The sequence below is a fragment of the Condylura cristata genome, unplaced genomic scaffold, assembly GCF_000260355.1.
Source record: "Condylura cristata isolate star-nosed mole 26May11 unplaced genomic scaffold, ConCri1.0 scaffold00004, whole genome shotgun sequence".
Taxonomy (NCBI): Eukaryota; Metazoa; Chordata; class Mammalia; order Eulipotyphla; family Talpidae; genus Condylura; species Condylura cristata.
In genome coordinates, this window is record NW_004567105.1 from 42,284,223 (window position 1) to 42,296,610 (window position 12,388).

General features: G+C 40.4%; 1 protein-coding gene across 1 annotated transcript in view; it reads left to right on the forward strand.

The window, feature by feature from the left end:
• PURB (purine-rich element binding protein B) overlaps positions 1-8,319 on the forward strand; it is an 8,586-nt gene extending 267 nt beyond the window's left edge. The window contains exon 2 of the mRNA XM_012735158.1: positions 6-8,319. Coding sequence (XP_012590612.1) covers positions 6-855 — 850 coding nt within the window. The 3' untranslated portion in view covers positions 856-8,319. The remainder of the gene's footprint in view (positions 1-5) is intronic.
• Positions 8,320-12,388: the final 4,069 nt, after the last annotated feature.

The window sequence follows — 12,388 nt, forward strand, 5'->3', positions numbered from 1 at the left end:
CGTAGCGGAGGCGGCGGCGAGCAGGAGACACAGGAGCTGGCCTCGAAGCGGCTGGACATCCAGAATAAGCGCTTCTATCTGGACGTGAAGCAGAACGCCAAGGGCCGCTTCCTCAAGATCGCCGAGGTTGGCGCGGGCGGTTCCAAAAGCCGCCTCACGCTGTCCATGGCTGTGGCCGCCGAGTTCCGCGACGCGCTGGGCGACTTCATCGAGCACTACGCGCAGCTGGGCCCCAGCAGCCCAGAGCAACTGGCGGCGGGAGCCGAGGAGGGCGGCGGACCCCGGCGCGCGCTCAAGAGCGAGTTCCTGGTGCGCGAGAACCGCAAGTACTACCTAGACCTCAAAGAAAACCAGCGCGGCCGCTTCCTGCGCATCCGCCAGACGGTGCACCGCGGCGGTGGCGGCGGCTTCGGCGGCCCTGGGCCCGGCGGCCTGCAGAGTGGCCAGACCATCGCCTTGCCCGCGCAAGGCCTCATCGAGTTCCGCGACGCGCTGGCCAAGCTCATCGACGACTACGGGGGCGAAGACGACGAGCTGGGCACTGGCGGCGGCGCTGGGGGTCCTGGAGCCGGTCTGTATGGGGAGCTCCCGGAAGGCACCTCCATCACGGTGGACTCCAAGCGCTTCTTCTTCGACGTAGGCTGCAACAAGTATGGGGTGTTCCTGCGAGTGAGCGAGGTGAAACCGTCTTACCGCAACGCCATCACGGTCCCCTTCAAGGCCTGGGGCAAGTTTGGAGGCGCTTTTTGCCGGTATGCAGATGAGATGAAAGAGATCCAGGAGCGGCAGAGGGATAAGCTCTATGAACGACGCGGCGGAGATGAGTCTGAAGGCGAGGAGGTGGATGAGGATTGAAAATAGCCGCTTTCCCTGTAGGCCTCCCCCACCCCTTAAACCATGAACCCCTTGGCTAAAGAGTTACCCTTCCTGCCCATCCCCAGTGAGCTAGTGCAGGGGTAACAAGGGAGGCCCCAGAAGGAGAAAATTAAGTTTTAAATAATAGTTAATTAAGAAAAATAACCTTAAGAGAACAGTCGCGGACAATTAGAGAAAAACAGTAAAGTTCCAAGGAACAGACAGCAACCTGCAAAGAGAGGACAGCAGTGTCTCCTCAGTTGAGCAAAATAGTCTCAGCTTCTGTTGTTTCCCAGCTGAGGCTCCTAAACCTTACATCAGGAGAGCCAAGCAGGGGCTAGATCCTCGCCCAGCATGGGCCAAGGGAACACTGAGTTACCCAGAAACATGGCAACTGAATTTGTGTAGTACTTGGGTAACCAGGCCTAAAGATCAGTCCAGAACTCTTGCAGTGTCTTTCCCTTCACCTCCATTGAAATCAGCATTTTGGATCTAGGTCTTCATGGAATTCTTGAGAAGAGAAAGGGGCCTTTGCAAGTTACCCACTTCTGAGGATACCGGTTTCATGAAAAGGAATACAACTTTAATCATGGACAGGAAAAAATAAGAAAGCAAGAAGCCATTGGGGAATACAGAAATAAATTGGATCTGTTTTGTCTAAAATGGTTTTGCATGGAACCTGGACCAAGGCCCAAGTCTTTTTGTTACAGAACTGTTTTCCGGGACACAAATGAACTCAGATGTCAATCCTTGAACTAGAATTCATTACTAAAACAAATTTTTAAGTTGTCAAAAGTTTTTCAAAGCTAGAAGAGCAGTTTTTCATTGGAGGTTTCTGAGGTAGGCACAAGAAGAAATCGGGCATAAAGCACAAGGAAAACTGTTTGAGTGGATTGGTTGCTGCTCACTAAAGTTCTTCCCCTGATCTCCATATATGGAGGTCATTACCAAGAAATGGCTTAGGTATGAATGAGAGCCAGATCCCTGTGGCTCCACCTTGTAAGCCAGTGAAGTGTGGCTAATTCGGCTGTTTCCGCCACTGGTTGGCCGGGTTTTAAACTTTAAAACTTGAAGATACTTACAAAAGGAACAGTGTGACTACAAGCTTGAGCTTTAATGGAATATACATCTTCACAGAAAAGTTGGATAACCAAAACTGAAGTCTTCATCTACCTTCAGTTTAATCTGTGGATTTTTTTCAAACACTAAAGATCCTCAGGTCCAGAATTCCAGCATCATTTATTCTTTTAAAATAAATTTTTAAGAACTTGATCCATTGTATCAGTACCTCACAATCAAAGATGGCAAATGGTGGATAAGTGATTCAAGCAGCGTGTCCTTTGGAAACAAATCCATCTGAATGGAGCTGAAGTGAACAATGAATATGCTGACTATATCCTGGAAGCATTTTTATACCATCTTGAAATTTCAACAAACTGGCTTTTGCCAGTTTAGCCAGCTGTCTTTCAAGAATAAAAGTTGGGGTTTTCAAGGATCGCCTCTTCTATATTTTAAATGGATTTTCAGTAGAAATCTTTTTTTCTAATCAAGTTAATCCCACCCCATCAAAAGGTATTCCTTAAATCGTCAGAGACCTAGGTAACTTTGAATTGAATGGGAGCTAATGTTCTTTACAAAATTTTCAGGTATTCTTTGTGAGACACCTTCTCAACCAGGAGGCAAGTAACCCCACCTCCTCAGTCTTAGTTTTGTTTTTTGTTTTTTTTTTTAACTGCATGCCTGCCCTTTATTTGAGCTGCCGTTTAATTTATTGCATACCCTTTTTATTATCTTATTTTGGTAGTATTCAATCTATACACTTTTTGTATTTATTGGGAAATAAGTAATATACAAAAAGGTCATTTTCACACATTGTGGCTAGAGGGAGGGAAATAATTGTGTATATAAAATTAAGCTTTTTAAAAATTAGGTTATGATGCAGAATATTACTAATCTTAGATTTCAAAAAAAAAAGTGGAAGAGCCACGAACATTGGTGCCCTTTTCAGACTCTCTACTTTCATCATCCACAGTAGACTTTTTAAACAGATTTTTTTAATCTTTTTTTTTTTTTAATTTTTCTCCGTTGCAAAGAATGTTTCCTAAATTGTATGGGAGCAATAGTATTTTTGATGTTTTAATGACATCCGTATACTTGTACTGTATTTTGTACTACAAGGCAGCTGTTTTCAATAATGTCCTGCTGTATTTACATATGTGTTTTTGAGTGTTTTGTTTTTTTTTTTTTTTCTTTGCTGCGGAGAACAAATCCCTAACTAGTTTTAAAGAGCTGAGAAGTTAGCATTAGGCTTGCAGAAACTTTTAAGTTTCAAACTCTGAGGCAGCAATGAAAATTAAGGTTGTGGCTGTTCATTGATTGCTGTAACTTTCATTTTCAAACCATGTACAATTCCTTCGTAGACCAATTTGTTTTCTTGCTTCATTTGGTGGTTCTGTTGCTCAGCTGCAGTGAGCCAGTTCAATTTTGCAAAGGTGCGGTACCTCTCCTTTTTAAGGGGTTGGTTTATTCTTTTTTCTTTTTATTTGGCTGAATTGCAGTAACTAGCCTTGCCTTTCTATTCTGTAGAAATGACAGGGTCTTCACAATCCTTCACCAGTGGCTACTAAGCTATAATTAGCTGAATAGAAAGAATGTGGAAGTGGTCTGAGGCATATAGCATATATGCCAAGAACACTACCATATATGGCATCAGCTTTGGTTACCAGAGAAATTTTCTTAGTCATTAGACCATATAACAGTAATATATCATATGTAAATCTTTAGATGTCAATTTGAGACTTCTCCAAAAAAAAGGAGCAAAGAATGCATAAGCTATGTGTTGGAAAAAGTAATTTATATTAAAATTTTGACCTGCCTATATGTAAGATTAAGTGGTTAATGTCATAGTGGTGGGTTTTAAATCTAAACCAATCTCAGAGGTTTGTTTCTCCTGCCAGGGGTGGTTCATGGCCTCTCTTCCCACTGCAGGAAGATCACAGAAGGATGTAGATTGATTGCAGCATTTTACCCATTTCATTCCAGTTACTAGGGACAATAAGGAATCTGCGGAACAGAGATGGATGTAGTCAAACAAGATGATCCTAGTGGATCATGTCTCAGAACTCATTCATTAAGTAGGCTTGTTAAAATGAAATGATTTTTGTTAAATCCAGTCAGAAAATGACATTGTGTAGGCTGTGGTTTTCAACCACTGTTATGAACTGTGGCTTAGGATTTGTTTTTTGTTTTGGCAAACATCCCAGCTAATCACATGTTCAAAATAGTCATTTTCCTGAAAAGCAGTGAGCTAAAATTCATTTTCAGATAATTGGTAGAATATATATGTCTCAAACTACTGCAGATACAGACGTGCAAAGTCAAATACTAGGAGCAGAGTCAAGAGTAAAACTCTTGACATCATCCTACCATTCCCTCTGGTTTCTATTGTCCCTATCTTTCAGTGAGTAGAACAGTGTAAGCAAAGCTTTCAGTGCAATATGCTGCACAGAACAAAATGTAAAAATCTGTTATGACACCAAAAATCAAAGTGAAAACCAAAACAAAAACCCAGACACCCTATGTCACTATGGGAGGCATGTAGGTGGTATATATGACTGTAGCTGTGATACACACATGGCTACTTGTCAAGTCACTTTCCATAATTATTTACTGCAAAATGATTGAGAGGCTTTTGGTGCAGGCAGCCATTAACCTCCTGCTTCTTCGTTACCTCTGGATCACTTTGCAATAAATTGCAGGTCTTTCAAGAGTCAATCTTCAGTTTCCTCAAAACAAAACAAGTATCCTGTCTTATCTGAAAATGCAGGGTTGTGGGCAAAAGAGGCTGGTTATAATAATGCCCTCATATTGAGTGGTCTGTAGATGGCTGCAAACTTAAGGCACTATAGTTGCTGAGGATGCTTTGTTAAATGTGACTTTGACTGGCTTTATTTACAGGGGGGTAGAATGATCTACGCAAGATATTAAAAGGTGAATATTTGTCTGCATCCACCTTGCTCTTGAGGTGGATGAAATTAAGGAGAAACTTAAGTGTGTAAACCATGCACATTAAGTATTCTTCTCTGTAAATTTTGTTTTCATTTTTAACCCAATTATGGTACTTTGTCCAATGCACAACTGATCTCTCAGTAGATATTCATTTAAAAATAGTGTGGCCTTGATCAGTGAGAAGGGGAAGGAGAGAAAGTGACTTTTTGCTTATGTAGAAATGACTCCTTTGCTGAGAGTTTTTCTGCAGCACTCTTCGTATCTATGCGTTTGTGATCCGTCTCCTTTTTGATTCAGAAAGTTAATGTTATTGACCCTGGAGTTACTAATTCAATTGAGTTGTCTTCTATTTTTAGGAAGTATCAGACTTGCTCTGATATGTAACAAAGTTGACCGCTTTGATGTCCAATCTCAGGTTTTAGAATATATATAGTAGTGTGAAATCCCAGTAACTATTAAAACTTCGTTGATTTAGTGCCCCCTTAAAGTCACATGCATCGGGCCTGTTCTGAGAGCAGTGCCTCCATTGTTAGCGCCTTTTCTACCTGTGCTTCACTTAAAGTGTTGATTGACTTTTTACATTGTATATTTCCATTTTAACCCTGAGTACTTCTCAAAGATTAAGCACTTTTTGATCATGAAATACATGGAATTTTTGTGTGATGTGGATGGTTTCTCAGGCTTCCATAGATAATCTGCTTATGAATATTGTTCTATCTCTGTGTAAGAATAATAGAAATCTTTGCTAATGTTAGAAGGTTTGTATTATGATCCAGAATGCATTTTGCTAGCTTCCAATGGATGGGAGAGTAAACAATGCTGCATTCACAATTTAATAGGTTACTTTCCCTTGAGCCTTAAGGTAACTTTTTCTTTTTTTTGTCAACAACAGCACTGAAGTTATAGTAAATAAAAGAGATTGTCAGTTTTCAGGGTTGGTTTTAGAGTACTGTAAATCAATTAGCTGTCTTCCTAAAGAGTTAACTATTCCCATTAAATAAACTGGATAGTGGGGATAGGGGTGGGACTGGGTATGGGGAGATAGTTTGTAGAAAATAAAAAAAGGAAAAAAAAATACTTTTAAGAAAAACTTAGACAAAAAAAATACACCTCAATGCCCCATTTGAAATTTCACATATAAGTAGGAGAGGCAAAGTATACCTTCCATTTCCTCTGTTTTTAATATAGAAAAGCAAAGTGATATTCAAATGCACCCCCCACACACACACACTCTAAGTTTCAAGAGAGCAGACTTTTGGATATACAGTTCTCGTGATAACTTAGCTATTTAGTCACTGTTCCCAGTCCCAAGGCTTAAAATCTAGTTTTCATTATTGATGGATTTTACAACCCTTATTTTGACAAATACCCAGTTGTCATCACTGAAAATTAAGTTTGGAAAATAAAATAATAAAATTGCATCACAAAGGCTTACACTAGTAATTTCTCTGGTCCTAGTAAGGCCTTTATGAATATAATTTATATCGCCTGATGAAATAGGGAATATGCCATCAATATAAACACCTTTATTCACAATCTTTTCCTTTTGTTTGAAAATCTAATTCACACTTCGTGAATTAGCCCTCCCAGTTGACATAGATAAAGCTGTGTTAAAAGAGCAAAAGTTCTGTTGGTCATTTCATTTGTAATACAAGGAGGGCAGAATTTTATCCGAAGTAAAAGGTGATTCTAAACAGTTTTATGAAAGAATATGCCTGTACTTCAACATGAGATTGTTGAATCCAGGAGCAAATTTCATTTTCCTTGTTTATATCTAAATAGCCATTGGCATGGAAGAGGAGAGAGCTGCTTATATGTGATCTCATGAAGTGTGGACTCAGATCATTGGAGGAAAAAAGCAATAGACCTATTCATGTTCATTATCCACTAATATATTATGGAAGACATGAGGGTTTTTTAATCTCCCCTCAATAAGCAGCTGATTCTTTCAATAAAATTAATTTAGACCATCTCATTTCTTAAAGGCAAATTTTCATCTCTAGTCTTAACCCCGTGTTTGCACTGTTGGACTGATTCAAAATATCTTTATATTTGGAAATAGAATTGCCAGTGTTATATTTCTTGCTATTTTAAAATTACCTTTTCAGAAACATAAGGGCAGGGAGAGGCCTAAGAAAATTGAAAAAAAGGATTATATTACTAGTCACATGTGTGTTGTAGAGATTAAGGCATATATTAAACTGTTGAACTGTAAGATAGAGCTTTTTTCTCCCAGCCCACATGTCACCTCTGTAGAAAAACACTTTGGATTCCTACAAGTGATTTTCAATTGGTCAGAGGTCCAGAAACTGATGATTACAGGACATACTTAGGAGTGTGGTTTTGCATGTTAGGGGAGTAATATTTGAGTTTTTAAAAATTACCAACATTTGAATAATAAATTATCAGTGTATGTAGTTGAGCTTCTTTATCTTAAAGTTCTAGAACAGAAGTTTATTCCTTTGCACCTTCATACAGATGTTTTTCTAAGGTTATTTTAAAAGGTCTGTTCCATTTTCTGATATTTCCAGATAACCTACTTTTATTTTGTAGGAACCTTCACTGCCAGTCAAATCTACCAGGGGTTTCCTTAGATTAGATTCTTTACTACAAAGTTGGAACTGATGTTCTGCCAGTAGAGCATCTATAGAAGTCATTTGAATGAATGAAAACCAAATATTGATAGCAGGAGACAGCTTCCTGATCTAGATGTACAGCTAGAATTTAGGTTGGAGATTAGTTTAAAAGTTTTGGGGGGGATGTCTTCAGTCTGTGTAAATACCCACATGCTTGTGCATTGTAAACCAAGTGTGTATTCCTATGTATGAATTTGTAGAAACAGATTTCTGCTTCAAGAAGCTGCACCTTTAATTGTATAAGGTCCCCTTCACCTATAACCCTATAAATATTTGTAAATAGAACACTAAAGTTTGTAGTGATAGGATCAATTTGGGAATATCTGCTGAGAGACCAAAAAGCTCATTTTTTTTAAGTACCTTGGTTAAAGAGTAAAGATTATGCCTCTTATTTTTTAAAAGAAAAATGCACTTTAACAAACACATAGCTGCATGGGCAATTCAAACAAATCCGTTAAGTGCAGTACCCATTCAGAAATCACACTTCCTGGAAACCGTTCAAAAGCAGAGTTTAAATGGGCTGTTGATCTCACTGCCTGGAGGTTGAAGCTCAGATTCTGGTCAATTTCAAGATGAGCAGGCTGCTTCAAAAGAGCAATGTGAATACAGCCAGAAGCTTCAGACAGGTCTGTAAAATGGCGGGTCCCGTATTTACCACTAACTAGCAAAACTGACAGAAAATCTCATAGAGAAAAAAAAGTTTGAGAATTCTTACTGCTGGTGTGCACTCCTTACAATAGCAGACTTTTGCAAATGGAGTTTTACAGTCTATATTTAAAAATTGTATGTTTGTAACAAATAAAGTATGCGGAAAAGTGAATGACAACCTTGTGTTTGTGTCTATAATTTAATTATGGAATATTGGGGAGGGAACTACAGCATGCCTGCTGGGGTTAATAATTAACGGTCTGGAACAAGATCCCCCTTGCCATTTGCAAGTTTCATCCGAGACAGCTAATTCTAGGGCCTCTGGGTTCCCATAATTCTCCCACGGAAACTCTTAAGTAAACGTTTCCAAGTAAGTTTCATTCTTTTATTCATATTCCCAAAAGACTATTTGTTGCTTCCCCTAATTACTTCCTTATTCTGCTGGCTTTTAGAATCTATAATTTATAATACTATGAAAAACTGCTACCCCAGGTGTTTCCTTTGTTATGCCCAGATTTCCCGGTTCCCCAAAGACCACCAAGGAGCCCATTCCAACGCAAAGCAAACTATGGTCTTTATTGCAAGCTGGCTCCTAACATGCATCAAGGCAGCGGCAGCGGCAGCGGCGGGAAGTTGAGAGCCTCGAACTCAGGGAAGGCAGGGTTTTAATTACAGAAGAGGGGAGTTTCAGCTCAGCATAGGAGAATCTTAGCAATACATTGATTGTTGGACATTGAACAAAGTTGTCTTAACCAGGTTGGTCTATGCATGTAAGATGTGACCTTCGCTGCTTGGCATACATGAGGACACCTGGTGTTTTTCTGATATGTACTGGTTACTTGCCTGCTTGCTAATTGGCTGTTACATGGGATGAGCAAGATTAGGACATTTACAGTTAAACACTGCCTTGGCCCCTTGATAACAGAAATTTAGGCCTCGCTGGTTCAGAAGCATTGTGAAGCCTGTCATGGCGTCAGCTTGGTCTTTCTCCTTGTTTATGATAACCAACTGCTCAGGGAATTAAGCCAATTTTCTCTTACCCAAAATGCAGTTTTCATAGATCCAGCCATGGTTCCCAAGTTTTCTGGTACTTAAAATTTACAGAAGACCCCTAAGGAGCTTTTATTTTTCATGGCTATAACAACTGATAGCTATCATATCAGCAATGGAACCATTTTTGAGACAACGCAGGTACACTTCTGTCCACATCAAAGCAGTGACACCACACCACTTAGCACCTAGCCTTGGAAGACAAGAGAATGAAATTGAATCAGATGAATAATGTTAGTAAAAGAATAGTTTTGGGGCCTCCCAGTTGGTGCAAGGGATTAAAAGTCTCAGCACTATGAAGATAACCACAACCACTGCAGCATGAATTCTATCCTGGCCAGGGAGGTGACCCACATAGTGCAGCAGACCTCTTCCTGTCTCACCCACTGTTGCCCTCAGCATATACTTCTGCCTGTTCTGCTCTGCACTTGTCTCTAGTGAATCCTGTCACCTCTGTCCTGTACCCCAGTTCTGTATGCATAAATAAATCTTAAAAAAAAAGAGCCTTATTGAATACTGATAACTAGGCGCCAGATCAAGTGGATCAAGTGGATCAAAATCTTCAGGATGTATGCCTACGTGTTTTTTTTTTTACTACTTTTTATAGCTCCCACAGTTTATTAATCAGTCTGGGATGAAAACCAGTGGCTGAGGTTTCTTATAAAGAGAAATAGATGAAGGAATGGAAATCTTTGCTGGAGAAAAACAAGATTCTCAGAGTAGCAGAGCATTTTCCCACTTTCCCCTTGTGACTGCTATGCCTAAATTATCCACACTACCACTTAAACCCTAAATTAATTAATTCTGAGACAAGTTTGCAAATGGAATCATGATGCGTTCTGTCAGTAGTCAGTCCCCTTATGGGAAATCTGAGGGCTTTATTAGCAGGGAGAGTCTTTTAAGTATACATGGGGATCATCAGAAAAGCTTTTTAAACATTAATCACTGGGGCTCCCTGGTGGCTTAGGGGTTGTCTCAGCGCTATCACCTTCTTGCCTGAGTTTGATCCCCAATCCCCAGCCAGGGAGGTGACCCACATATGGCACAACAAACCTTTCCTGTCTCATCTGCTCCTCTGAGCAGTATATTTCAGTAAATCTGCCTGTTCTGCCCCCCACTCTTTCTAGTGACACCTCTCATCCCCCACACCTCTGGCCTACACTCCAGTTCTATGCAAAAAAAAAAAGAAACATTGAATTGACCCCCACCTACTGTTTTTGACAACTGCCTGGGTGGAGCCTGAAAAACTACATTTCTAACAAGTTCCTGGGTGATACTGATGCTGTTGACCAAGCCCTATACTTTGAAACTCACTGCAGAATATGTAAAAGTTCTGAGGGGAAACAGCACAGTTGTGGATAACTAACATAAGTCTTAGGAAGCATTTATCCTAATACATTAGTTCTGCTATGCCCCTCTAAATTTTTAGCTAAAATTTCAACTTACAATGTATATGTAGTTCATCACTGCACAAATTAAAGTCAGGAGCACCTAGTGCAATAAGGAGTTGCCAGTACCTTAAGGAATTGGGGGGTATTCATAGTTTTGGCATTTTGGATTTTGTGACCCTGAGTCTATCATAAACTGCAGTGACTCTGAGCAAGTATCTTCAACATAAAAATTCTTAAGGTTTTGGGCCCTCCCTGGTGGCACAGTGGGTTGCAGCACAGAGCTATGAAGCTATCTGAAGCACTGCAGCAGGAGTCCAATTCCCAGCCAGGAAGCTGACCCACATGGCACAGCCGACCTCTCCTGACCCGCCCGCTGCTCCCCTCAGCAGTGTATCTGCCTGTTCTGTTCCCCACTCTGTCTTTGGTGAATCCTCTAACCCTCCAAGTGTCTGGCCTGTACCCCAGTTCTTATATTCATAAATAAATCTTTAAAAAAAATCCTTAATGTTTTATAAGTGTCCAGTTTCCTGGAGAATCTTTTGGGATTTAGAGAAATGAGAGCCACCTGGTGGTCAGTACCAACATATTTTCCATAGCCATTCTCATATCTGATCATTTGTAAATTCATTATTGGGTAGCTATTATATGCCTGATATTGTACTAGGTGTGGGATATTTGGCCCACGGTCCAAACACAACTTAAAGATTTGTGGGTCAAGCAAAGAACAATAGAAAGTTTTCAGGAAGAAGATGAATATATTTATATATTTAGTCCAAATGTTCTGTTTTATGTAACCCCCAGATCTCTTGGTTTGTGAGTTTTGGGAGCAGCTCAAATTTCTAAACCTAGCTCTTTTCAGTAATTGCTGCTACTCAATCTCAAATCCTAAGAATCCACTTCCTGAATCCCTAGAGAGAAAGTAAGCCCAGGGTTAGTGGACAGAAAAAGAAATGAATAGGAGAAATGGATCAGAGCCCTACTCTGTGTTCTTTCTGTTTTCTTCTGGAATCACTCATCATAGTGATTCACAGTCAGGATCTGGAAAGTTGTCTGCTCCAAGCTCTCACAACTCAATAGCTGTAGGTAAGAATATGGCCCAGTAATTCCACTTTTAGGCATATATCTACAAATATGAAAACATCAACACAAAAATTCATATATTTAATCAATAATCATTCTGAGGGCTCTGAGGTTAAGAGGGAAATGAAGAGATAAGAGGATATAAGGGGGGGCCCTCCCTGGTAGCACAAGGGGTTAAGCAAAGCACCTGAAGCTATCCACAGCCACTGCAGCACAAGTTCGATCTCCAGCCAGGGAGCTGACCCACATGGTGTAGCAGATCTCTCCAGTCTCGCTTGCCGCTCCCCTCAGCAGTGCATTTTGGTCGATCTGCCTGTTCTTCTCACTCTATCTCTGGTAAATATTCTCAAATCCTGCGCTTCTGACCTGTACCCGTTTTTGTATGCATAAATAAATAAGTCTTAAAAAGAGGCTATAAGGGTTAGTGGTAGAAAAAGAAAAACAAATCACAAATGTGTAAGAAATAGGTACAACAGTTCATAGAAAAGCATAATGCAAATGGTCCAAATGGTATGAAAACATGTCCAATCTCACAATAGAAATACAAACTCAAACTTCACTAAGGGCTCTCTCTAGTGGCAATGGATTAGAGCGCAGTACTAAGAACCTGCAGCTGCTCCAGCATGAGCTCGAGCCCCTGCCAGGGCTGACCCGCATGGCATGGTAGACCTCTCCTGTCTAGCCCCCCTTCAGCAGTGTATTTCAGTCCATGTCTGTTCT